This window comes from Typopeltis vanoorti, chromosome 12 (genome assembly GCF_054136105.1).
Source record: "Typopeltis vanoorti isolate ZY-2024b chromosome 12, IOZ_Tvanoo_1.0, whole genome shotgun sequence".
Lineage (NCBI taxonomy): Eukaryota > Metazoa > Arthropoda > Arachnida > Uropygi > Thelyphonidae > Typopeltis > Typopeltis vanoorti.
The window spans coordinates 94,439,752-94,466,920 of record NC_143560.1 but is presented as its reverse complement, the minus strand read 5'-3'; the positions used below and the strand labels follow the sequence as shown (position 1 = coordinate 94,466,920).

Below are 27,169 nucleotides of genomic sequence, written 5' to 3'. Positions count from 1 at the left end.
GTGAGCAAATGAGGCACAAATTTAACAGACATATGTTTCACTTGCAAATCTTCTGTTAAAATTTGCTGGCACGAACTCCATGAAAAATTTGTCTCTTCAAAAACTTGTTCAATGGTCTTTTGACAATCTTCATTGATTGCTTGGCAAACCTTTTCGATGTTTTCATTATTTTTGTTGTCAAAGGTCGGTCAGATCGTGGTTGATCTCCAACTGGCATGTCTCCATTTTTGAAATGAGAAAAAGAAAACTACTTGTAGACCAGTGTTTTACCTAAAGCATCATCCTTAAAGGCTTGCCAAAGCATAACAACAGTTTCATCTGCAGCTTTACTCAAAAGAAAACAAAATTTCATGCACACTCTCCATTCCTTGTGGTCAGCCATCACAAAATATCCAAACTTGCTCATAAGCACTAACAAACAAGCGGCCAGAACAACGAACCAGTTCACGCAGGATGATGCCACTTGCCAGACTGGAGCAAAAAACTGCACACTCACTATGCCTAGCGACATCATCCATAACTAGAAAATATGCATGCACCAAGTTCAGATTCCATTTATTTTTGAGTATCCCCTCACATACATACATACAGGGGGTCCTTGAGTTACGTCGGAGATCCGTTCCTGCGGACCGACGTAAGGCGATTTTTGATGCAAGTCGGGATTACCATAGCCTAAGTTACTTACCTAACCTAAAACACCCTAAAGTCATAAGTATATATCAAGAAGCAGAACTAGGCTATAGGAAAATGAAAGCTTTATCATCACCACTAGCAGCTTCACCTTGCACCTTAAGGTTATGTAAATTGCCCTAAGCCTTAAACCACATAAACCAACCTTTACTAGCATTAAACTCTTCACCTGCACTCGTTTCCCCCCTTTCACTTTTCAATGCCTCAAACAATCTTTTCGCCTTTTCTTGAATCAACATGAGACTAACTGGGATACGGCGTTGATGCTGGTCTTCCAGCCAAAGAACAAGAAGCCTTTCCATCTCAATCATGAGCCTACTACATTTTTTCATAATCACAGTCGATTTCATGGGCGCTAATCCTTTCACGTGTTCAAGGATGCGAACTTTATCCTTGATAATAGTCCTGACTGTGGTATGACTTAAGTTAAACGCGCGGCCGATGTTCATTGGCATTTCTCCCTTTTTTGCTCTTTTAATAATGTCTAATTTCACTTCTAACGTAATGGCTTTCCTTTTCTTCGACACACTGCCATCAGAAGAGTCTGCCTTACTTGTGGGAGCCATACTGAAGGGTAAAAAGTCACAAAAAAAACACAAACACAAAAGTGAGAGAGCAGATGTAAACAAAGCATGCGGTACCCAAGCAACGCCAGCTCTCCCAAACAAAAGGTGCATAACGGCATATTCTTCCGCCACGCTCACAAACAAGTTTGCCTGCAACGTTTAAATTTTATGTCTTGCTGCTTCAAGTCGAAATTTATTTTTTAAATTATTTATGGGATTACCGCCATAAAGTCGAAATGATGCATGTCGAGGACGATGTGGATCGAGGATCCCCTGTGTGTGTGTGTGTGTAATAAATATTTATTACATCTATATCTCCTCCAGAGATTTTCATTAAAAATAAAAACACCTTGTTGCAACTTCTATAGGTAAAGGTGATAAGGCTCCGTATTACTAAAACCTTGGTATTTAGGGTCTAGCTACTCACTGAGGAGACCTCAAAAAAGGTTGAAACCGGTCTGGGTAGTGACCCCACCCATAATGCATTGCAGTATACATCTTCTAGTGAGATGTGCTTTACATTATGGGAAAATACCAAGAATAGTGATCAGAGCTTTACCCACCTTTACAATGAGTTTTCCTGGTGTTGTAACATCTTTAGACTTGAACTTTGTTTCAGGCACAAACTTAATTGTTTGCATACTTGGGATTAGGAGTTAAAATAACCAAGTTTATAAAATTACTTGGTTATCCTAATATATATATATATATATATATATATATATGTAGAAAGTATTTTACCTTGGGTATAATAAATGTTAAAGATACCAAGCTATTTTTAAACCTGGTTTTACTCCATTTCCCAAGTAAGCAAACAGACAGGCAAGTCAAGTTTGCGTCTGCAAGTGTTGCAAGTCTAGCTGACCCTGCACGTAGTGCAAGACCAAGGCAACTCATGGTAAAAGTAGAATAAGCTCTGATCACTAATCTTAATGTTTACCCTTAATGTAAAGCACATCTCCTGGAGGAGATGTATGATGCTTTGTATTAAAGGCAAGGGGCTGCTACCCAGACCGGTTTGGACCTTTATTGAGGTCTCATCAGTGGGAGCCAGGCTAGAAATACCAAGATTTTAGTAATACAGAGCTTATAAGTATTTTACCAGAACAAGTTACCATAATGTATTTTAACCTTATTAAATAAAAATCTCAGGAGGAGATATAAATGTAGAAAGTATTTTACCTTGTGTATAATAAATGTTAAAGATACCAAGCTATTTTTAAACCTGGTTTTACTCCATTTCCCAAGTAAGCAAACAGACAAGCAAGTCAAGTTTGCACCTGCAAGTGTTGCAAGTCTAGCTCAGCCATTAACTAAATGGCTTAACTAAAGTGATTAACTATTATTCTTTCAATTTAATTTAATTTAATTTATTTTTAAACCACAAGAGGTCAGCTAGACAGGTTAAGTAATTAATTTTGGATGTGATGTAGCTTACTAGGTTATGTTTCTGGTTGCTGTAATATAGCAGTTGTATATTTTCCTGAAGATGACCTTTATATGAATGAAGGTTGAAATACAGAATTTTTATTATTCAAGTATTTATCCATAAATTGTATATGATAAAAGCTGTTCACCATTTAATTTCATTGAATGAAAGAATAAAAATTATGATCTCTAAGTTAAGGAGTTAATTGTAAAATTACTTTTTGCATGGTATAAATAAAATAGAACTCAATTTTATTGTACTCTATGCTGTTCAATGTTAGAAAGTGAATTATCAGAATGCTTTCCATCTCTAAAGTGATTAAATAAATAACCAGACAACAAAATTTATGTCGCATTTATTTTTGTCATTAATAAAGAACTTTAAGATGATATATACTTTAGCACAACTATCTGTAAAAAAATTTACTTGAAAGGAAACTGGCCAAAGACCCAGATATACTGAACATAACTCCAGTGTGGCATAAGAATTGTGGTAGATAGGCTTATACGTTGGTTACTCATAACTATCATTTTTTTGGAAAGAACGATGTATACTAAAATATTAATTATAAAAAACTTTAATTAATACAGCTAATTCTCTTTTTACACAGCCTTTTTTTACATGATTTCGAAATAACACAGTTTAGAAAACAGAAGCAATTCTATTTTTACACGGCATATTTTGATTTTACACGGTCCAAATGGCGCTTTTAAAATTTCTGTTTGAATTCAGTTCTGTTAAAGAGGTTATTTCCATTATAACTATCATTTCCTAGAACGGTACATATGTACTTCAACTTGATTTCTGGGAGCCCCTCCCCCCTCGATGTTTTAAATATCATCTATGCTACAGAATGTAGACAATTGTGGCAACAACAAAAAAATAAATTTTTGTAATTACGATTCCCCTTAGTTAAGCTGACAGATGATCTGTTATATTCACTTGCCGTTGGTTCCTGGAAGCAGAAAAAGGATGCTATGCTGATTCCTCAAAGTTATGTTGGTACATTACTAGAAGCCCGATTATATAAAGCTGCTTGGAAGGAGTTAAGCTGTTTGCTAAACAATCATTTCTTGTTTATACGAAATGTTTAAAACCATTACTCATCAATCGATCCCAAAGATCACGGGAAATGAAAGGTGTGGATTTTAACACATTATCAGTGAGGGAAACAAAAAAGGTCAGGTTACAAAATAAATTTTTAATGAATGTTCTATCATAAGTTTTATTGATTATAGACAATGTGCCTGGCCATCCTGTTTTAGAACACCCAAATGTGGAATTTTGTTTTCTGCCACCTAATACAACATCCTTAATATAACCACTAGACCAGGATGTGATTGCTACTTTCAAAACTTATTACATAAGAAGAACATTACAATACATTTCGGATAACTTAGAATAAGGATAATTTACTGACAGTTATTGATGTGTGGAAGAAATTTTCTATTTTAGATTGCATCGAACTTGCTAAGTTGGCTTTATCAGAATTGAAACTGTCAACTTTAAATGCATGCTGGAAAGCTACTTGACCAGAATGTGTGAAAAAGAAAAATCCCATACCTTTGCAAGCAACTGAATATCCCAATATCATCAGATTAGCACATGCAGTTGGTAGAGAAGGATTTGATGATTTTTTGTCTGCAAATATTGAAGAATTGATGGTTGACAAGACTGTTAGTGATGACGAAATAATTAAAGCTGTCCTTGAGAATCTCGATGAAAAAGAAAAAAGTGATGATGACAAAAAGATTCCACTCACTGCAGGGATAATTAACGAAAGGCTTCAAATGGCTAGTAAACTGCAAAGTCATTTTCTTACACATGATTCAAATACTGAACAAGTTGAACAGTTTAAATGAACTGAAGTCATGTGTTGCAATATGAAGAATTATACAAAGATCTAGTCAAAACAAGATCTCAACGATTAATTACAGAGTTCGTGGTAAAAAAAATCAACCTTCAGAATTATTGGAAATTAGTGCTAATTTAGTTATTTTTACTGAAGAAACGTTTTGCCATTGCAGTATGAACAAGAAGGCCAAAGTGTTTCAAGTGACAGAAGTGATTTAATTCCAGTCTCACACAAAAAGAATGAGGCTACTGTCAGAAAGTGATGGCAAATAAAATTTACTAATAACCATATGCACGGTGTATTTGAGCCTTTTTGAATTTCTGTTTTATTAGTAACACACTGTTTTCTTTAAGCAAGATACATATGTATATACTTTAAATAAATAAATAAATAAAAAATATTCCAATAAAATTAAATAGTTTTATTCAATGATTTTCATATATTTTGTTTGAAAATAACTTATTTTTCGTATCAGGTTTTCACATCTGGAACCATTCTTCTATTTTTTCATATGCACTGTATTCTTTTTTACATTTTTTCTGGAACCAATCTACCATGTAAATGGAGAATTGGATGTACTTTCCTATATTTCGGCAATGTTACATTGCCCATTATCAGGGATCACACAAAAATAATGATATGTGCCAACAGGCACTAACACTAGCAACAGAAGGAGGTCCTAGATTCCTAAATGGTGTCCCCTAGTGGGCTAAATATTGTAATCTTGGGTAATCTTCAGCCAATGGCCAAGACTACCCAATTTAGCTCATTAGGAGACACTTCAGGAATCTAGGCCCTACTACTGTCACCTGTCTTCAGCCTCATTTGCCCAGTGTTAGTGTCTGTGAGCACATATCATTGTTTTTGTGTGATCCCTGATGATGGGCAATGTAACGTTGCCGAAATATAGGAAAGTATTAATTGAGGTTTTTTTTATAATTAATGTTTTAGTATTAATTTTGTATTAAATTTAGTATTAAATTTGGAAATAACGTTATTTCCGAAAAAATAATAATTGCGACATCAGGATATTTATATTTAGAATAAATAAATAAATATTCATTCAGGAATAACATTTGACTGTGTAAATTTTGTTTTGAGAGAGAGAAAAAAAAATCTTATAATCAAAAGATATGGAATAAAAAAGTGGATGGTTAAATTTCACCACAGATGACTCCATAAAGGTAAATTAAGTCAAATCAAATCAAATTGATTTTAGTGCTGATGGATTTTTTTTTTAAATTTTTTATTTTGAGTTGCGAGTCATTACTTGTAACTCAAAACAATGGCCAGTATCAAGTACCATTTGTGCAATGAGTAAAAATTGTTAATTTACTTTCTTGAAGTTGTTTAAATGCGCAAGGTTAGCTGGATTTAAATAGTTTTTAAATATTCAATAAAGAACAGTTTTTTTCTGATATGGTTTAAAGTGTGGCATAGCTAATCTATAGGTAGTGCTCTCTCTACAGAAAGTATACAATTCTAACTGATTTTTTTTTTCCTGGAAGAGATTCAAAGAAAAGACTGACTGACTCTCTCACTCACTCACACACACACAATGCTGAAATAAGTATTGGGACATCTGTTTTAGAATTACAACATACGTGTATATTCCTGATATGACATATCATGTCATATCTTGCTATATAAATCAATCACATGCATCTTAAGGATTGTACTATACTTACAGACTTCAAAAGAAGTATTATCATAGGATGACATTAGTGGCCACTTGTCTTCTACCAGTGTTATGAACTCTGTCTCTGCAGAAACATAGTTCTTAACACTGACTGTTTTATGATCATAACATAAAAGACTGAATCACCCAAAATCAACTTAGGTCACATTATCAGCTGATGGAAATGTGTAGGTGCCACTTCAGCCAAGAAAAGCACAGGAGATTAGTACTTAGGAAACAAAGGCTCTCAAAAAAAAAAGGTTGTACAGAAATCTGAGCAGTCTAATCGAATGTAGAAATGATTAATCAGGAATTCAAGGAGTTAGCAGCAAGATATTACATAAAGATCAGCACAGCCTCAGTTCAGGACAGCTGCACATAACCCAACACATCAATCATGATAATCAATAGTACTGTACACTAAATTAGTGTAAAGACCATCTTGACTGATCCAGAGAGAGCATTTGAAGTCTGTGATATGGAGTAAAAAAATCGCACACGCACACACACAAAAAAAAACTTTTTTTAATTGCCCATCCAATTAAAAAACTTTCTAATTGGATGGGCAAGTGTAGATGTTTAAGTGCATCATCCAAACTGCAAATTTTGGTGTCAGAGGTGTAATGGTTCTGAAGTTGTTTCTCCTGGTATGAATTCAGACCTTTGATTGTGGTGCCTAGAAAGATAAATGCTCTGGATTATGAAATGCTTCCTACATTGCAGCAATTTTATAGAACATACATTTCTTTCAACATGATAACACATGTAAGACTGCAAGAGCTATTGTGACAGGAAAAACAACATATAGAAAAACTTGACTGGTCTGCACACAGCTACCACTCTCAACCTAAGAGAGTGGTGGCTAACCCACTTTATCTAACCCATACCTGGATCAGGATTAAATCCACTAGTCTGATCACTGGGTCAGACCAGTGAGTCTAATAACAGCACATGAATTGGTGGACAGGAAGAAAAATAGTCCAAAACATCTGACACTCATATTTGTGCAAAGTAGTGCCAAGTATGCCAAAAAGGAGTAAAGGTTAGATCAGGACCAAGGGGAGAAACTGCATTATTGAGACTTCTATATTTTTATGAAATAAGGCACTGTCCCAATACTTATTTTAAGTGGCCATTCAGTCACTGCTGATTCTCTATATGAAAGAATTCTCTTTTGACAGAACATTTAATATGTTCTGCCATGATAGATTCATCCAATGAAAAGTTCGGTTAAATTCATAATGAAGGATTTCTTCATTGTGATATTCAAATATAAATGCACTGAACTAATTTTTCTAATAAAATAAGGCTGAGTTTGCTTTGAGAAGCCAGATTTAATCATAATGTTTGTGTTGAAGCACACCTTAAAACTGGAGTCCATTTTAAAGAATGAATTCTCTTAGTATAGTATAGTATAGTATAGTATAGTATGAGAGAGAGAGAGAGAAATATAAATATCAATGGGCCCATCCAATTTGTAAGTTGATAAGCATTTTACACTTGGATTAGTCCAAATTTAATTTCTAATAGTGATTTATAATGTCTTTCTGTAAAAAAAATAAGTATTTACTATTTTTTTTAAATTTCATCCTAACTATTTCAGTTGCTGAACTTGTATTTTGGATGGAAATGAATTAAATTATTACAGTGTATCTAAACCTGAATAATGAATTTAGTTTTAACTTGGATATTTTATTTAGTTTTTAGTCCTAATTAAACCAGTTGTTAGATATGTTGCAATCACATAAAACACTTTGTTTTTATTTTACTATCCTTGAATGGAAAATAACTATTTATGCTACTTAAAGGAGGAAGATTAAAAAAGGGAAACTAATGATCTTCTCACACAAACATGACAATTTTTGCCACTTCAGGCATCCAACAAACAATGTAATAATGCATGGGGAAATGAAGGTTGAGGATCATCTACCACTTAGAATGAGAATAAAAAAAAAAAAATACATGCTGCTTTCCTATTTCATATTTTATACAGCAGTATAATAATAGATCCATCATCTCCCTTGAATTATTCAAATTATGCATTTCAATGCATTTTAATTCTTCTCTGATTAATATTTATTATGTGCAAGTTTCATTTTTTAAGCTATTACTGAGTGGACTATAAGAGTCAATATGTTAAATATTACCAACTAGCCACATAGGTCAATGTGTATGTGCTGCATTTGTTACCAGACATTACCTAAAAATCCTTCCTGTTACATAATGGATTTATAAATTTTTTATGCTTTATTTATTTTAACATATTTTTTTTATTCATATTCAGAATTCACTGCTTTGTTTTTCAAACTTCTACAGTTGTTCATGATGGAACAATGTCTGTGTGGTACTTCACTTTAGAATATGTAATTTTTTATAATCTCAGAAGTTTCTTGAACAACTGCATGGTTTGAGTTATGGAAGCATTAAATAAACACTTCCATAACTCAGACCATGAAGTTTCTCAAGAAACTTCTGAGATTATAAAAAATTACATATTCTGAAGTGAAATACCACACAGACATTGTTCCATCATGAACAACTGCAGAAGTTTGAAAAACAAAGCAGTGAATTCTGAATGTCAGATTGACTGACTGAATGAACAGTGTATACACTTTCCAACCAACAGACTGCAGGTTAAAATCCCATTATTGTGAATGATATTAAATAAATCTGGTATGATCACATATAATCAAGAATTTTGTTTCTAATCAAACAAGCAAAGAAAATAAAAACTACTACTCCCTATTCCCAAATGTCCCACTCAAGGAAACCTTAGAGCTCATTGAAGCCAAATTTCCTCCCGATATCTCAGCCCTATTTCAGTTCACAATGAACTCAGGCTATTTCGTTTGGCAAGGAAAATTCTACAAACAGATAGAGGGGACAGCCATGGGTTCACCACTCTCCACACCCCTGGCCAACTTCTTTATGGAGACTTTTGAAGAGAAAGCCTTAAACTCTGTGCCACAAAAACCCACTGTTTGGCTTCACTACATTGATGATGTGTTTGCTATTTGGCACATATGCTCAGATACACTTCACTCCTTAACACACTTAAACAATCACTACCCCAGAATCCAGTTCACCTTGGAAAAAGAGGAAAACAACAGTCTCTCTTTCCTAGACACTCTAATCACTCGCCAGCCTGTTGGATCCTTGGTATTCTCTGTTTACAGAAAACTCACTCATACAGGCAGATACATTCACCAGCAATTCCCCACCCCACAACAATATGGGGTTATAAAAACACTATATACAGGGCAAAATTAATCTGTTCAGATGACAATGCCCTAACCACTGAACTAAACCACATCCTTAATACTTTCTTAGCAATGGCTACAACCTCCAAAAAATATTAAAACCAGATAACCACAACTCCTCCTCCCCCTTCATAAGAAAGATTACACTAAATCCATCACCATTCGCTATATCCGGGACATCTCAGAAAAAATAACCAAAATCTTAAAAAAATATGACCTAACTTCTTGTTACAAACCATATAAAAAATTGGCATCCCTTATCCACTCCACCAAAGACCAACCATTTCCCCTAGACCTACCTGGGGGTGTACCAGGTCCCTTGTAGCTGTAAACTGTCCTACTTTGGCCAAACAAACAGGACAGCAAATGTCAGGATTTCGGAACTTAAAGACCACACCTGGTTTCACCAGTACAGTCACTCTGGGCTTGCAGACCATGCTCTGGATACCTGCCACAGAATACGTTGGAAGAAAGCCACGTTAATACACTGCAGCAAGTTTAAATATGTAAGATTGTTCATAGAATCAGCCTTAGCTCTAAAAAACTTTCCAAACCTCAACAAATTTGGGTTTGTTGAGGTTTGGAAATTTCTTCTGCCTCATTTGCTTTTTGTAGACCCAGCCTTTTGCCTAAAATTAATAACAGAGAAAAGAAGAGAATATAATTTAGAAACACATATTGCATTTATTGACTTTGAAAAAGCATTTGACAAAGTTAAAAGAAACATTTTATTTAACATATTAAAAGAAAGACAAATACCAAATAATATCCTAAAAGCTATCACAAGTATATATGAAAATAATCAAATACAAATAAGATTAAATCACGAGCTATCGTATACGAGAGATAAACCAAGGGGTCTGACAGGGATGTCCCCTCTCAGCAACTCTTTTGAATATCTACTTAAATGAAATATTAATAAAATGGAGTAAAAATTTCCATCAAGGTATTAAACTTTCTCCTACAGTTAACTTAAACACTCTCCTCTTTGCCGACGACCAAATAATAATTGCCAATTCTGAAGATAACTTACAGAAAGCTATTTTAGATCTAAATGAGATATCCAAAAATTATGGTATGATAATATCAACAGAAAACTCAAAACCTATGGCCTTTAAAGGACAAGATCCAGCAAGAACTAAAATAGTAATAGATAACAAGATCTTAGAACAGGTGAATTCATTTAATTACCTAAGATGTATGATCACATATGAAAATGAAAAAGATATAAACGTAAAAATTGTAAAATATTTAAAAATAACAGGAGTAATTAACTCTATATTTAAACCAAACCTAGTTCAAAAACAAACCAGGCCAAACGTATACAATACATTAGCCCTAACAGTCTTAATGTATGGAAGCTAAATCTGGACAATAAAACAAAAAGACAAACAAAGATTAACAACAGCAGAAATGAAGTTTATGAGAAAAACTGCAAAAGTATACCCTATTTGATCACAAAAGAAACGAAGATATTATGAAAGAATTAAACCAAGAACCAGTAATAGAAAAAATTAAAAAATATAAACATAAATGGATGGAACATGTTCAAAGATTACGAAAGAAAACAGAAAGATTACCAAAACAAGCCTTAAAGTACAAGCCATTAGGGAAAAGAAAACCAGGACGTCCTCTTAAATGATTCACCGATGACTTCTAAGGCCGGAACAGGCCATGCTAGGCCTAAATCCTTGATACGTATGATGATGATGATGATTTGAGAGAAATACCCATGAAAGAACATTTCAAGGAGATTGAGAAAAAGAGGTCACACAAATCATGTCTGGCCTATCACACTAAAGAGAAATATCAAGCGATCTGAACATTAACAAAACTGCCATATACTGAGTTTAATGGGTATATTTCGAAAGTTTAAAAAAAAAACTTCAGAGATGGTATGATGTCCAACCCAACGCAAAAAAGTCTCATCTTAAATTGCAAGCCTCTGGTCCACTTTCATAAAAGACGTGAAATTCAGAGAAGTAGGTTATGATGGACATTATGTAGTACAGATCAACAGTGAAGTAAGCATATAATATGTCAGCATGATATATGAACTTTGATTTTAGATGGTGATTCACTTTAATGTTGGTCTATCTTTCATAAAACACTTTTGATTATATGTAATCAAACTGCTTTTATTTCATTGTATATAAATAAAATCTTATTGTCTACAAATGTTTTCATGTGGGAGATAAAATTCATCATCTGGTGCGAAACCATCACATGCTTATTGGAGGATTGAAGTGGCTTGAAAAAAGTTCCATATCTGATCTCTAGATCAAGGTTTCCAGATTATCTAACCCTCAGCCCACCTACAGAACTAGTAGACCATAGGTTAACAATCTTTTGTGGATGAAGCCACGTAAAAACTGTGCCGTCATCAATGCTGTGGAAAGAATAACTACTCTAAGTAGTATTCTAATTATCTGCTTCTATTTTCTTTATACACCAGTTCCACCTCCCCCGTTATCCACGGGGGGATACGTTCCAAGACAACCAGCAGATAGCACCAAACATTATATATACTGTTTTTCCTATACATGCATACCTATGATAAAGTTTAATTTATATATATTAATTAATTTAATTTTAATTAAATAAATAAATTTAAATTAAAGAAATTAAAATAAATAATTAAATAAATAAATTTAAATTAAATAATTTATATATAAATTAGACACAGTAAGAGATTAACAATAACTAATAATAAAGTAGAACAATTATAATGACCTACTGTAATAAAAGTTATCTGAATGTGAATGGAATCTTAGCAACCTTAGCATATGTTTTATTATTATTATTATTTATTTATTATTTTATGAAGTCGAGAACGCTCACCTTTTTCATTTAAAAGGAAGCACTTTACAGCTTCTCTTTGGCATATCCGAATTGCCAGCACTACTCTTGCATTTTGGGTCATTATCAAGTAAAATAAGGGTTACTTGAACACAAGCACTGTGATACTGTGACAGTCGATCTGATAACCGAGAACTACTCAGAATGGCATGCAATTTGAAACTTATAAATTATCTATTACTAAAAAAAGAGCCATACAACTTCATTTCAATGATGTAAAACTACATAGGCAAAGTTCATATTAGATCCACCATTATTTCAAAGCCGATGAAACTATGAAAGTTTCATTAAGTTGACCTGAGAGCTTACAAGAATGCAATCCTCAGCATTCCTGAGTTGCCTTAGCTTGTAATACTTGACTTAAGTAGTTAAGGCAACTCAGGGATGCTGAGGACTGTATTCTCATAAGCTCTCAGGCCAACTTGACGAAACTTTCATAGTTTCCACAAACATTCGGCTTTGAAATAATGGTGGATCTAATATCCACTTTGCCGATGTAATTATAAATTGTTTATTTCTGGAATTTTCCATTTAATATTTTTGGGCCATGGCTGACCATGGATAAGGGAGGCCTACAGTACTATTCACACTATTCATCCAGTGTTTGGTAGCAGTGAAATCAAAAAAGTATTATTCAAGTGCATAACCATGCATTAACAATAACATACATATATCTGCTGGTCTGAAGCTCTCAGGCCAACTTACGAAACTTTCATAGTTTCTACAAACGTTCAGCTTTGAAATAATAGTAGATCTAATATCCACTTTGCCAATGTAATTATAAATGGTTTATTTCTGGAATTTTCCCTTTATTATTTTTGGACCGGAGTTGATCGTGGATAGCGAACCCGCAGATAAGGGGGACCTACAGTACTTTTCACACTATTTATCCAGTGTTTGGTAGCAGTGAAATAGAAAAAGTATTATTCAAGTACGTAACCATGCATCAACAATAACATACATATATCTGCTGGTCTGCTTGGTCAAGCAGATAACATCTCCACTTTCCAACATGCCTGCTGGAGCTCACAGATGGAAGGAGTATCATATTTGGTCTTTGGTGAAGGGTTCTCAGATTAACTAAGCTTTTATCTATGTGTATCACAGTAATATTATGGCTATTAATATATAATAGGTCACAATCTTTCATGGATGAAACTATGATTTAAAAATAATAATAATAATAATAATAATGCCGCAATGTCTCAAAGTTTAAGCTTGCATGCTGAACAACAGACAGAACTATTTTTTGCTGGACAAACAACACATGAAAAGTTAATAAATTATATTTATTAAACCAATTAATTTTGTCAATACTTCATTAACATCATCAGGGTATACAAAAAACTATACACTTACTTGGTGTATCTAAATGCTTGCATTATTGCATGATGTAATTGTTGTGTGCATAGCTTTTTTGTATATGTCAGCCTGGTTGGCCGAGTGGTCAGTGTATCCGCTCTCTAGCCAAAAGGCTGCTGGTTCGAATCCTCCCCATGGGCATAGATGCTTGTGATTGTCTGTATAAATACCAGTGGTGGTGGGCAGTAGATGGAGTTGATGAAGTTGCGGTTAGTTGTAGTTGGTGGAGACAGAGAGCTGTATAGCAGGTGCCCTCCCTTGATGAGTCTTTGGACTCCCTGGAGGTGTCAGATAATAATAACAATAATAATGATAACAATATTCTGAGGATATCAATAGAGCAATACTGATTAAATAAATATAATTTATTAACCTTGTACGTGTTATTTTTCCAGTAAAAAAAAAAAAAAAAAAACAGCAATGATACAATGGAGGATGCCAGTACTTACAAAACAACACAGATGGTTTATGGGTGTTTGAGAGTATATCTCCCCTCCAACCAATAAGTCATAGGCTTGAATCCCACTACTGAGAAATGAATTTCGTCATTCAGTGTGCGACCACCATTCTGTTTACTGGAAGCATGAAGTGCCTTGAAAAAAGTTCCATGTTTGACTTCTACAACAGGGGTTTTCTGGATTACATTAAAGAAAAGAAAAAAAAGAACAATAAAAAACTTTACCCACTCACAGCAGTAACATACTTAGATTTGCGCCCTTTTGTGGGTGGGAGATGCATAAGAAAAAAAAAAATAATAAAAAATTTAATGATGTCTGTTTCACATTTATGTCGTTCAAATTCAATTGAGTGGTAGTACTTTTGTAAAAATCTGACATGTGTCCCAATAGTATAGCACATGAATAATATGCTAACCCATTTTTAGCTTAAGTTTTACATATCTGAAGTACTTAAGCCAAAGGATTTAAGAATTTAATTTAAGAATTTAACTAGTGATTTGCAGCCATTTGTAGATGATGCAAAATTGAGGACAGCAATGCAGTCAAGCAGATGTTATGGCCTTACAGGAGGACTTGAATAGACTACATGAATGGGCAGGTAAGTGGAACTGTCAGTTCAATGTTGCAAAGTGTAAGGTTTTGAGATTTGGTAAGCAATGATGGGATGCAAAGTACACACTTGGTAGGGGAAACTTTAAAAGAAGCAGAGAACATGAGATCTGGGAGTAATGGTGGACAAGGACCTGAAATTCAGGGGACAAATCCAGACATCACATTGGATAATGGCAATGATGCCGAGAACCCTGACGTGCAGTAATAAAGAGTTATGATACTGTTGTATATGGCCTCATATGGATTATTGTGCACACATTTGGTCATTGGGTTTCATGGTTACAAGGATACGTTAGCAAGGATTGAGAGAAGATTCACAAAGATAGTCAGTGGTCTTTGGAATGTGGAGCATGAGGACAGATTGCAAGAATGTAAATTGCAAAGCCTCATGAAAAGGAGGAAGGAGGGGGGGATATGATTGAGACACATGAGTGAGTTAGGGGTTATTATCAGGTTGACATAGAAGTGATTTTTCATAAAATGGGAGAAGGGGAGGGAGGTAGAACAAGAGCCATCCTGGAAATTGTATAAGGAGGGTGCAAGCAGGGAGTGAGGAACAGGTTCTTTACATGGAGAGGTTGGTGAGTGGAATGAATTGCCTGAGTGGGTTGTTAATGTAGATGCATTGAATCAGTTTAAGGCACGGCTGGATGAGCATTGTGTGCAATAGTATCTCCCACAATGAGTCTATGACTCCACAGAAGTCAGATGTTAACAATAATAAAATTCCAAAAAACAAAAAAAGCCATAATGGTTAAACTATAGTCTTTAAATTCAATGTGAATTTAGAGCATAAGTGCAATTGGTATTTAATCAAACAATGCTCTTTAATAATTTTAGGACTTCAATTTTTAGTCTGTACATTGTGTGTAAAAGTTCCTCTTGGAATGGAGTGTTATACCAAAGCAAACTATGGCCATGAAGCACTGGTGTATTATGTCTGGCAATTACACTCAGCTTATATTTATCACTTAACTATCCTGTAAATCATAAAAAAAGAAATATATATATGTGCATATATCACTTAACTATCCTGTAAGTCATATATATATATACAGGGTGTTCGGGATAAATTTGACATATTTATAATTAATTATATTTTTCCGTAAGTTACATGTATTAACACACACTTCTCTTCATTTAAAAGGTTGGACCCTTCTTCATTCATATACAAGATGTCAGAAAGGATGGATAGCTGGAACCCACCTGAATCATGGAAGAGAATAACTTGTATCATGATGATTCGTGCCGGCCATCAAAATAAGGATATTTCGACTGCTGCCCAATGCTCCCTGAATACAGTAAAAACAATCAGGCATGAACTAGAGACTTGCAATGGTGACTACGAGGATGTAGCAAGAAGAAAGATCCCTAGCAGACGATCTGATTGCGTTCGTACAGCAGAATTCCTCGCAAATCTGCAGGAACAGGTGTTGAAGATCCCTGGCATTGGAATTCGGGCTTTGTCACGTGAAATGAATGTTGCAGCCTCTACTATGAAGCTTGCACTCAATGAAGACCTCCGCTACTACTCATACAAGCGCCGCAAAGGTCAGCTGCTTACAGAAAAGGCCCGTGAAAAACGTTTGATAAACGCGAAGAAACTTCTAAGCAAAGTGAAACATCCTGCGGAACCACAAACAATCTGGTTCTTTTCCGATGAGAAAAACTTTTGCCAGGATCAAAAACACAACACGCAGAATAACAGATGGCTTGCATACAGTACAAAGGACATTCCTCGTGTAATGCAGACTAAATTTCCCCAAACTGTGATGGTTTTCGGATGTGTATCCTCTGAAGGCAATGTGATGCCTCCGCATTTTTTCCAAGAGGGCCTCAGGTTGACTTCAGATGGCTACGTGGAGTTGCTAAACACTGTAGTCAAGCCCTGGATAACAAGGGTAGCCAATGGTAGGCCGTATGTATGGCAGCAGGATTCGGCCCCTTGCCACACCTCTGGGAAAAGTCAAAAATGGTTGTCTGAAAATTTTTACGACTTCACCAGTCCAAATGTTTGGCCTCCAAACTCCCCAGACCTTAACCCCATGGATTATTTTGTATGGGGCGCAGTTGAAAAAGACACCAATCGCACTTCCAGTAATACAAAAGCCCAGTTAATGGATAAAATTAAAACAGTTTTTGCGGCCCTTCCCAGGGAGACTGTAGCATCAGCTTGTTCGAGGTTCCGAAGCAGGATTGAAGCTGTGATCGATGCTAATGGTGGTTATTTTGAGTAAATCTTGTTGATAGTATTGTAATTAACTCTGCCTGTAATGTTTTTTGTCAATTCATTAAATTTAATAGATACAAAGAAGATTTTCTTTTTCCTTACGAAACTGTCAAATTTATCCCGAACACCCTGTATATATATATATGACTTAACAAGATCAAAAACCTCAAACTAAACAAATCAGACACGATGGCAAGCTTCGATGCAGTTTTGCTTTTTACCAATGTACCAACCCAGGAGGTTCTCACTCTTCTCAAGAACAAATTGTCAAAGTTCTTTGCTTAACTCATTAATTGTGTCAACTCAGGCTACTTCAGATTCGAAGACAAGATCTACAAACAAAACACTGGGGAAAGCGGACTAGCCATGGGTAGTCCGCTTTCCCCAGTGCTGGCAAACATATTTCTAGAAGACTTGGAAGAAAAAGCAATTTGTTTGGACAGACTGAAACCTAAAATCTAGCTCCATTATATTGACGATGTTTTTCTTATATGGGAACACGGCCAAGATAACTTCAGAGTTTTCTTGGATCCTCTAAATGACTTTCGTCACAACATCAAATTCACCTCTGAGCTAGAAGTTAACAATTGTCTTTCTTTTTAGACATAAAGCTAACCAGGAGTACTGATAAAATTAAAATTTCAATTTTAAAATTCAGGAAACCAACACATACAGATAGATACCTTCACATGTCCTCTCACCACTATTCTCCACAGAAATATGGCATTATATCTATTCTTGTTGAGAGGCTTATACACTGGTTATACATGATAACTAATAATTAAGGAATTGCTTGGCTTGCAGACCACGCTCTGGATACTCTCCACAGAATAAGATGGAAGAAAGCCACAGTAATACACCCAAGCAAGTTCAAATACGAAAGACTATTCATGGAATCAGCCTCAGCCCTTAGGAACATACCGAACCTCAACAAATTTGGATGCATGAGACGGCCCCAAATTTGGGAAACATGTATCAGAAGAACTTCAGCCCAAAGGCCAAGAACTACCAATATAGCCTGCCAAGGGGCACCATCAGGACTTTAGGAAAACGTTAACTTCCTAGCTTCTGTTATCATTTGCTGTTATGTAGTACTTGTGTGCACTTGTCTTTGTAATAAGTTCCCAAGATGGCAACGTGACGTTTGCCGAAATATCGGAAAGTATATATTAAAGTTTATTTAATTTATATTTCTAGTGTGCGCTGTCAATTCCTTAATTATTAGTTATCATGTATAACCAGCATATAAGCCTCTCAACAAGAATAATGATCATCCACGGAGATTCCTTTGCACGCAAGGCCAGCCATTACGGCAAACTGAAGCTAAAGTTATCCAGACAACTTAACCGTCTAGCATTCCTAAAACGCTGCCGGGATAATCAAGTCATTTCTAACTGTGTTAAATTTAAACACCGCTTCATCTCACAGAAAGCTCTCTGTATCTACAACTAGGGTAGCCAGGCTTTACTTCGGGAGAAAATTACCGCTACATGCGGTTCCCTAGCCGACATAAACAGAGCTATATTAGTGCTAGAAAATGAGCTTTCACATACGTTTAATCACGAGCTTTTGGTCAGTCCTACATGACGTCTCGTATACGGCGGCTAATAAAGAATTCGAACGAATACGGAGCCGACATATCAACAAGTTTCATAAATTAATAAAGAACTCAGCGTCCAAACCTAAACTACAAACCAACACTGTAGTTAACCTTTCGTCAGGAAGCCTGAAGTACTCAACGCTCTGTCACGTGGTCACAACTTCGCCATTGCTCCTAAGAAATTACCGGCTGGGGAATTAATGATCCAAATTGAACGCGGGATTCGCCACCTCCCAAACCACATCACCAATGATATCAGATTGGATGCGGCCTGTGTTCTCACAAAAGCAAAGCCTCCGAAATCCAACTTATCCATTAGTGAATACAAGTCACTACAAGAATTGAAAAGAAACAAAGAAATAGTGATCACCAAAGCGGATAAGGGGAACGCCATTGTGGTACTCAATCTAAATAACTACACAGGTAAGCTCAAGGCCTTGCTATTAGATCGATCAACTTACCTCCCTATTGAATATAATCCCACCAACTCTCAAATTAGAAAACTCCATAGGCTCCTTAAGAAGGTCACTTCTTCGCCTGTGGAGATTACCAACAGACTGAAACCCTATAACTCTAGACCCCTCCCGCATATATGGGCTCCCAAAAATACATAAAGATAATATGCCATTACGTCCCATAGTGGATGGCATTGATTTCCCCACTTACAAACTAGCCAAGCATTTAGCCAAAGCACTCTCACACTATACTGGCAGCACACCATCACACATAAAAAACTCAGCCCACTTCAAAGCCAGTATAGAAAACCTCACACTCCAACATAATGCCATAATGGTCAGTTTTGACGTCTCTTCCTTATTCACGAATGTCCCCCTCAAAGAAACCTTAGAGCTAATCCAAGCTAAATTTCCTCCTGATATCTCAGCCCTATTTCAGTTTACAATGAACTCAGGCTATTTTGTTTGGCAGGAAAAATTCTACAAACAAATAGAGGGGACAGCCATGGGTTCACCACTTTCCCCACCCTTGGCTAACTTCTTTATGGAGACTTTTCAAGAGAAAGCCTTAAACTCAGCCCCACAAAAACCTACCATATGGCTTCGCTACGTTGATGATGTGTTCGCTATTTGGCCACATGGCCCAGATTCACTCCTCTCCTTCCTAACACGCTTAAACAACCAACACCCTAGAATCAAGTTCACCCTGGAAAAAGAGGCAAACAATAGCCTCCCCTTCCTAGACATACGTCACCCGCCAACCTGATGGAACCTTGGTTTTCTCAGTTTAGAGAAAACCCACCCATACAGGTAGATACATTCACCAACAATCCCATCACCCCCCCCCTCACAATAATATGGAGTTATTAAGACACTATTCAACAGGGCAAAAATAATCTGTTCTAATGAGCAAGCCCTAACTAATACTGAACTAAATCACATTCGTGACACTTTCTTAGCCAATGGCTACCCCCCCCCAAAAAAGAATCCAAAAAATACTTAACCCAGTTATCCACAACCCACCACCCCTCCCCTTTACAAAAAAGATTACTCTAGATCCATCACCATTCCCTACATCCGAGGCACCTCGGAAAAAATCAACAAAATCTTAAAAAAACATTACTTGACAACCTGTTACAGACCACATAGACAATTGGCATCCTTTATCCGCTCCACTAAAGACCAACCACTTCCCCTAGACCTACCTGGTGTATACCAGGTCCCTTGCAGCTGTAAACTGTCCTACTTTGGCCAAACAAGCAGGACAGCAAATATCAGAATCTCAGAACACAGGGATTACATCCGATTTCACAAATACAGCCACTCTGGGCTTGCAGACCATGCTCTGGATACTCTCCACAGAATAAGATGGAAGAAAGTCACAGTAATACACCCAAGCAAGTTCAAATATGAAAGACTATTCATGGAATCAGCCTCAGCCCTTAGGAACATGCCAAACCTCAACAAATTTGGATGCATGAGACTGCCCCAAATTTGGGAAACATGTATCCCATCTTCAGCCCAAAGGCCAAGAACTACCAATATAGCCTGCCAGGGGGCACCATCAGGATATTAGGAAAACGTTAACTTCCTAGCTTCTGTTATCATTTGCTGTTATGTAGTACATGTGTGCACTTGTCTTTGTAATAAGTTCCCAAGATGGCAACGTGACGTTTGCTGAAATATCGGAAAGTATATATTAAAGTTTATTTAATTTATATTTCTAGTGTGCGCTGTCAATTCCTTAATTATTAGTTATCAGGCATTATATCTACTCTTGCGCATTGGGCCAGATCTTTATTATCAGATGACGAAGAGTTTCAAAATGAACTTAATTTCCTCAAAATTTCTTTTTGGAGTGAAATCAATAATGGTTTTGCTCCGAAAAGTATCAAGAAACTTCTTTTTCACCATCGTCAACAAACTAATGAAGATTCTACTACCCCCAGAGCTTACATCTCCTTGCCTTACATTAGTTCCCTCTCTCCCAAACTGGCTAGAATTTTAAAAAAGTTCAACATCAAAACATGCTTCTCTACTTTACCTAAACTCCGATCTATCCTTAGTCAGCCTAAAGCATCGCCATCTTCAGTTCCCAGGAGTATACAGAATTATTTGTAGTTGTGGTAAACCTTACTACAGACAAACTGATACATCAATCTTTCTCCATCTTGAAGAGCACAAAAGAGACTTCTCTTATAATGGAATCTGAGCCAGAGCCCCCACCAGCCACATCTTGTTCTCTGTAAACTCTGATGAAGACCTCCGACACCAAATAGACTGGAATCAAACTTCTAGTATTCACAAATGTTACGATGAACTTGAAAGACATATCCTGGAATCAAAAGAAATCGCCCTCAATTCTATCCACATGAATAGCAACGTTAGCTACAATTTGCCAGATTTGCATAGCTCTGCTGTTCAGTGCTGGCGTTCTTGCGAGATTATACGCACGCGTACAAATGTAGCTAGAACTGAAGCATGGACTCCAATTTAAACTTAAGTACAGTGTTTGATAGCTCTGTTGTTGTTGTTAGTGTGTGTGTAATGTTTCTGTCGGTCTTTTTTGTATATACCTTTGCACTGTGACACCTGATGAAGTTGGCTTACCAACGAAACTAGCGCTGTCCTTGTTAAACTTTTATTCTTAATTATCTGGTGGTTTAAGTCATTAAAATTATTGAACAAATATATATATATATATACATTTTTTATATACATATATAATACAGCAAAAAGAAATATACGATTATTTAAACACTTACTTCTGCAAGTTCAAATTCAATAAATGCAAATCCTCGATGAGTTTCTAAAAATAACATTAAAGAACTAATAAATCAAGACAGTGTATACTTTTAATCCCACCGCTATCTACTTAAATACCCTTTACTTTGTTTAAGTTAAGGGATATTACATCCCATATCGTTTCTTAGCTGAATAAGAAACTCAAAGAGTTTCATGCTGAATATAGTAGAAACTATATAAAGTTCGGCGATTCCAAGCGTAAGCAAATACCTGGATACTGCAGCAACTGACCCTTAAAGTAATGCAAGCTGAGGCAACTCATGTCAAAGGTAGAGCAAGCTCCGATCACTATTCTTGATATTTACTAAGATTCCAAGCGTAAGCAAATACCTGCAGTATCCAGGTATTTGCTTACGCTTGGAATCGCCGAACTTTATATAGTTTCTACTATATTCGGCATGAAACTCTTTGAGTTTCTTATTCGGCTAAGAAACGATATGGGATGTAATATCCCTTAACTTAAACAAGTCATATGTCGCCGAATTGAAGCCTTTGGCTCTTCATATATCTAACCCTTTACTTTATTTTCCAATGTTTTAAACATTTTCCTTTCAATTTTTTTCAAAAGAGAAATGAAAAAAGGGCTATTCACTTATTCATGTTGCACTTTAATGGAATAATTTACAGCACAAAAGGAAATAATTAAACAAGTGTAATTGATTTCAATATTTTGTCTCAGTCAAAGAACATCAGGAATACAATGTTAAAATTGTAATAACCCACAAAAACACACAAGAAACAATAAGTGGAGGAAATGAGGTAGAATAAATAAAGACTAAAGTCCTATGAGATACCTCAAGGGCTCACTTTAATGAATATGGAAGTGGCAAACCTGTACCAGATGCTGGACCATGACTTACTTCATGTAATATACATGTGTTATATTATCTTTAAACTGGTCCCTCTCCTTCTTTCTTTCTTCCTGCTCCTTTTCCCAAATGCTATTAGAGTATTCAATGGTTGGGGTGAATCTTTCCTATTTTGCTATTTCATTTCATTATGCAGTGAAAGTCCATCTCACCTGGTAGGCAGAAGTCCCAACTCACCTGGCCAACATGGAATGAATTGGGGAACAAAACTTCCCAGATATGTGAAAAGGGCCTCTGCAACCCTAACACTTTTTTTTTTCTTGCAGTGACTTCACTCCAAAATTCTACTATGGTTGTGACTTATAACACATCTCATGCTGAATCGGTTGTTGCACAGAATAATCAGAGCCACATTCAAGACTTAGGCAGAGGGTCCTGTTCGAGAAGTATATTACAGTCAACTGACTATTAAAGTCAGTGATATTGTGAATGAGGACTATAGAAGGTATAGGATTAATCTTAGAGGGAAATTTTACATAGGCACATGAAATATTTGGGGTCTATAGATGGGTACTCTTGATAATGTCTGTGAAGAGATGAAGTAGTATAAAACTGACATCATGGGAATTACAGACACCAATGGAATGGAGAAGGTCACTTCAAAAGACAGGATAGTAAACTAGTTCTTTATTCGGTAGGTGATGCAAAGCATCAATCAGGTAGCTGTGATACTGAAGGCAGTTCAGGCAAAAGCCCTTCTTGGTTATAATCCCATTAATGATAGGATACTTTGTATTAGACTTAAGGCTCATCCTACCAATGTGTCAATCGTGGTAGTTCAGGCACCCCACATAGATAAGCCTGATGAAGAGAATGGGGAATTCTATGAAAACTTACAGATTGTTTTGGACTGCCTACCAAGGAAAGATGTACTTTACATTTTAGGGGGACTTTAATGCAAAAGTGGAAAAGAGTATAAGAGTTAGGAATGAGTGTGGCAGTCTGGACGAATGTAACACCCATGATGAAAGACTTGGAATTTGCCCATGGCAAATTCCAAGTCTTTCATCATGGGTGTTATTAGCAATACCTGTTTTCAGAAACACCCACCCTTATACTTGGAAATCTAATGTTTTAGGTAAGCACTCAATTAATTATATCCTGGCTCTCCAATGGCAGAATTTCCTGGAACAGACCATCAACTAGTAAGACTGGGACTCCAAAACCTTAGAGATCAGGCCCATCCTACTAGACTGGATGTCAGCGCAATCCCTAGTGGGTTCACAGGAGAAACATCAACTTCGATGGATGATGTTTTGGTGACTTAGTGGGAAGAACTCACTTGACATGCTCTAAGAAGGAGTCAGTGTTATAAAACAGGATACAGCCAAGAAGTATATAGGCGCAGTTAGACGACTGAGAAACCCAAAGATATCAGATTCAACATGGAATCTAACTGAAAGAAGGCAGTAGGAGGAACAAAGAGACATAAGGATGAAAAATATAAGATATTAAATAGAAAAGTCAGAAAAACCTTCAACAGGACAAGGAAATTTTTATGCTAATAAGTGTAATCAGATAGAGTTCCATATGAGGAGGCACAATTATAAAAAAGTGTTTCATTTAGTTCATGACCTAAAGCACAAGTTTAAGTCCAGATTGAATGTCATCAAAGACAGGAATGGAGCAGTACTAACAGAAAAAATGGAAATCAAAAACAGATGGAAAGAATGTTGAAAGTTTATTTTTCACTTGGTTAGACTATAATAAATTTAGTTTAATCCTTTATCCAAGTGTGAGCAAACAAAGTTTGCACCTGAAAATATCTTCAGGACTGAGGTAAGGTAGTACAACACTGGGCAACTCGCAGCAAAGGTGGATCAAGCTCTCAGCTCCTTGTCTCGGTATCTCCCATAATGCACAGCACATCTCCTTGCGGACACGTATACTGCTATGCATTAAGGTGGGGGGGGGGGGCTACCCATACCGGTTTCGACCTTTATTGAGGTCTCGTCGGTGGGAGCCAGGCCCAGAGTGGAGATACTAAAGCAGAAGCAATAGGAGAGGTCATCCTCACCTATAGGAGTTGCCAAAAAGTGTGCCACCTTATTATTAAATTACTCTGGATTTAGAGAAAGATGTTGAAAGTTTATTTTTAAATTCAAGGGAACCAGGGGTGGGAGAGTATTGGACCTGGTCATAGTATTTAAAGAGCTATCCATAACCAAGGTAACAACGTTGCCTCCAATTGGTGAAAGTGACCATGAAGTCTTGATTTGGGAGATTGTAAAACATGAGAAATATTCTATCGAGAAAGGGTATTTGTGGAACTACAAGGCAGGTGATTATGACATGCTTAGGAAGAGGCTTAAATCTGTAGTTAGTGGATGTTAGTAGGGTATGGGATATAGATAAGGATCATCTAGAGGAAGCAGCATTAAATTGTATACCTTGGGTAAAGAGCGTTAATCGAGTAGGAGTTAGATGGATGAGTAATATCAATAAGCACGAGCTGCAGAAGAAGAAAATGCTGTGGAGGGTATATAAAGAGAAAGGAAACCAGCAAACTCATGAACAGTACAAGTTTCAGGCAAAAACGGTGACCAGCATGACAAGGAAGGCAAAGTCAGATTATGAGAAGTATCTAGCCGAGCAGGCCAAAGGAAATCCCAAAAAAGTTCTTTCATCATATGGCAAGTGAGAGGAAGAATGACTATAGAAGATTAACCTTAATGAGTGACAATGGTCATGAGAAGACAGAAGCAGATAAAATAGTTGAGTTATCAAGTGACGACCTAGTGAAGTTACTGCTTTAACCTATGTGCCCGACACTAATGTGGGAACAGAGATGGATGAACTGGAGGTTCTTAGGTTATTGCAGATTCTCAATGTAAATAAAGTTGTGGGATTAGATAGGATATCAGCTAGGGTTTTGCGAGAATGTGTAAGGGAACTGGCAATGTCTTTGACTAGGCTCTTTAATTTAAGTCTCAGAGCTCTGGTAGAGTTCCAAGGGAGAGGAAACAGGGCAAAATAATTTCTTTGCATAAGGGAGGCTCTACAACTGCAGAGCAAATTATAGACCAATCAGTACCTCAGGCACGGTGGTAAAAATACTAGAAAATTGGTAAAAAAGAGAATTCAAGAATGGGTAGATAAAAATATGATACTCTATGAGAGGCAGCATGGCTTTGTAAATGGTCAGTCATGCCTTAGTAATTTACTAACTTTTCATAATGGAATGACAACCGAACTGGATAAAGGATGATACTGCTGGATTTTCTAAATGAAACTGTTATGGAAATCAGAACAAGACGGGGATGGATATGACACTGGTCAAGTGGATAAGAAGATGGCTGCTGGACAGATATCAAAAACTGGTATACGGAGGGGTAGAACTGAGGTGAAAACAGGTGACTAGTGGTGTGCCGCAGGGTTCAGTGCTGGGACCACTGCTGTTTAATTTGTACATAAATAATATGGGAAATAACTTTAAAGGAAATATTCAGCTGTTTGCTGATGATGCAAAATTAGGTACAGTAATAGTTAATTAAGGCAATTTGGAGAGCTTACAGGATGATTTAAATAGGCTGTCAGTATGGGTAAAAGTTAATGGGTCAGTTTAAATGTCGAGAAATGTAAAGTTATGCATTTTGAAAAAAAATAGATTACAAGCTTTGTGTCACGTTAGTGGCACTGTACTCCAGGAAATAGATGTAGCTAGAGATTTAGGAGTGGTGGTAGACAGACAGTTAAAGTTTAGAGGACATATTGCTAAGGTAGCCCATAAGATTACTTGGTTATTCAAGAACACATTAACAAATAGAGATAAAGAAGTTGTTATTTCTCTTTATAAGGCCTTGATACATCCACATCTCGATTACTGTGCTCAAGTCTGGTTGCCTGGGTTTCTTGGGGGTGAGGAAGCAGTGGAGAGGATTCAGAAGTGAGTGGCCTGTGGAATATTCCCTATGAGGATAGAATGAAGGTGTGTAGATTGCAGAAGTTGGTTGATAGGAGAAAATGAGGAGATATGATAGAAACATTTAAGTTGCTTAAAGGGTTTTATACGATAGATGCAGGGGAAATGTTTCAGCACTTGGCTAGAGGGACCAGAACAAGGGGTTATCCTTGGAAGTTGATAAAAGTGTGGTTAGAAGGGGTGTGAGGACTAGATTTTTTGCTTGGAGAGTTGTGAATGAGTGGGATGGGTTGCCAGAAGCAGTCATGTGCTTTGTCTATTAATGGGGTTCAAAGAGAGGTATGACAGATTGTGTGGATAGATTGAGTCTCTCACAATATATAGATCTCTCATCATATATCACAATCTCTCATCATATATAGACTAAAAACAAACCAGAATATAGACTAAATAGAAACCAGAATAAAAATGTTAAATTCATTACTGCATGTGTGTTGGAATACTAATGTCGTTGCTGTCATGTATGCAGATTAAAAGTAGGAATTGTCATGGGTTCTCCAACCTGTTATGGAAAATTTC

The 27,169-nt window shown here is 36.3% G+C and overlaps 1 protein-coding gene across 3 annotated transcripts in view; it reads right to left on the bottom strand.

The window, feature by feature from the left end:
* Nucleotides 1-27,169, bottom strand: part of cyp33 (peptidylprolyl isomerase cyclophilin-33) — a 165,169-nt gene that overhangs the window by 110,835 nt on the left and 27,165 nt on the right. For all 3 annotated transcript variants that reach the window (XM_090402107.1, XM_090402105.1, XM_090402106.1), the window contains exon 3: nucleotides 21,820-21,863. In XM_090402107.1, the coding sequence (XP_090258233.1) occupies nucleotides 21,820-21,863 (44 nt within the window). The remainder of the gene's footprint in view (nucleotides 1-21,819; nucleotides 21,864-27,169) is intronic.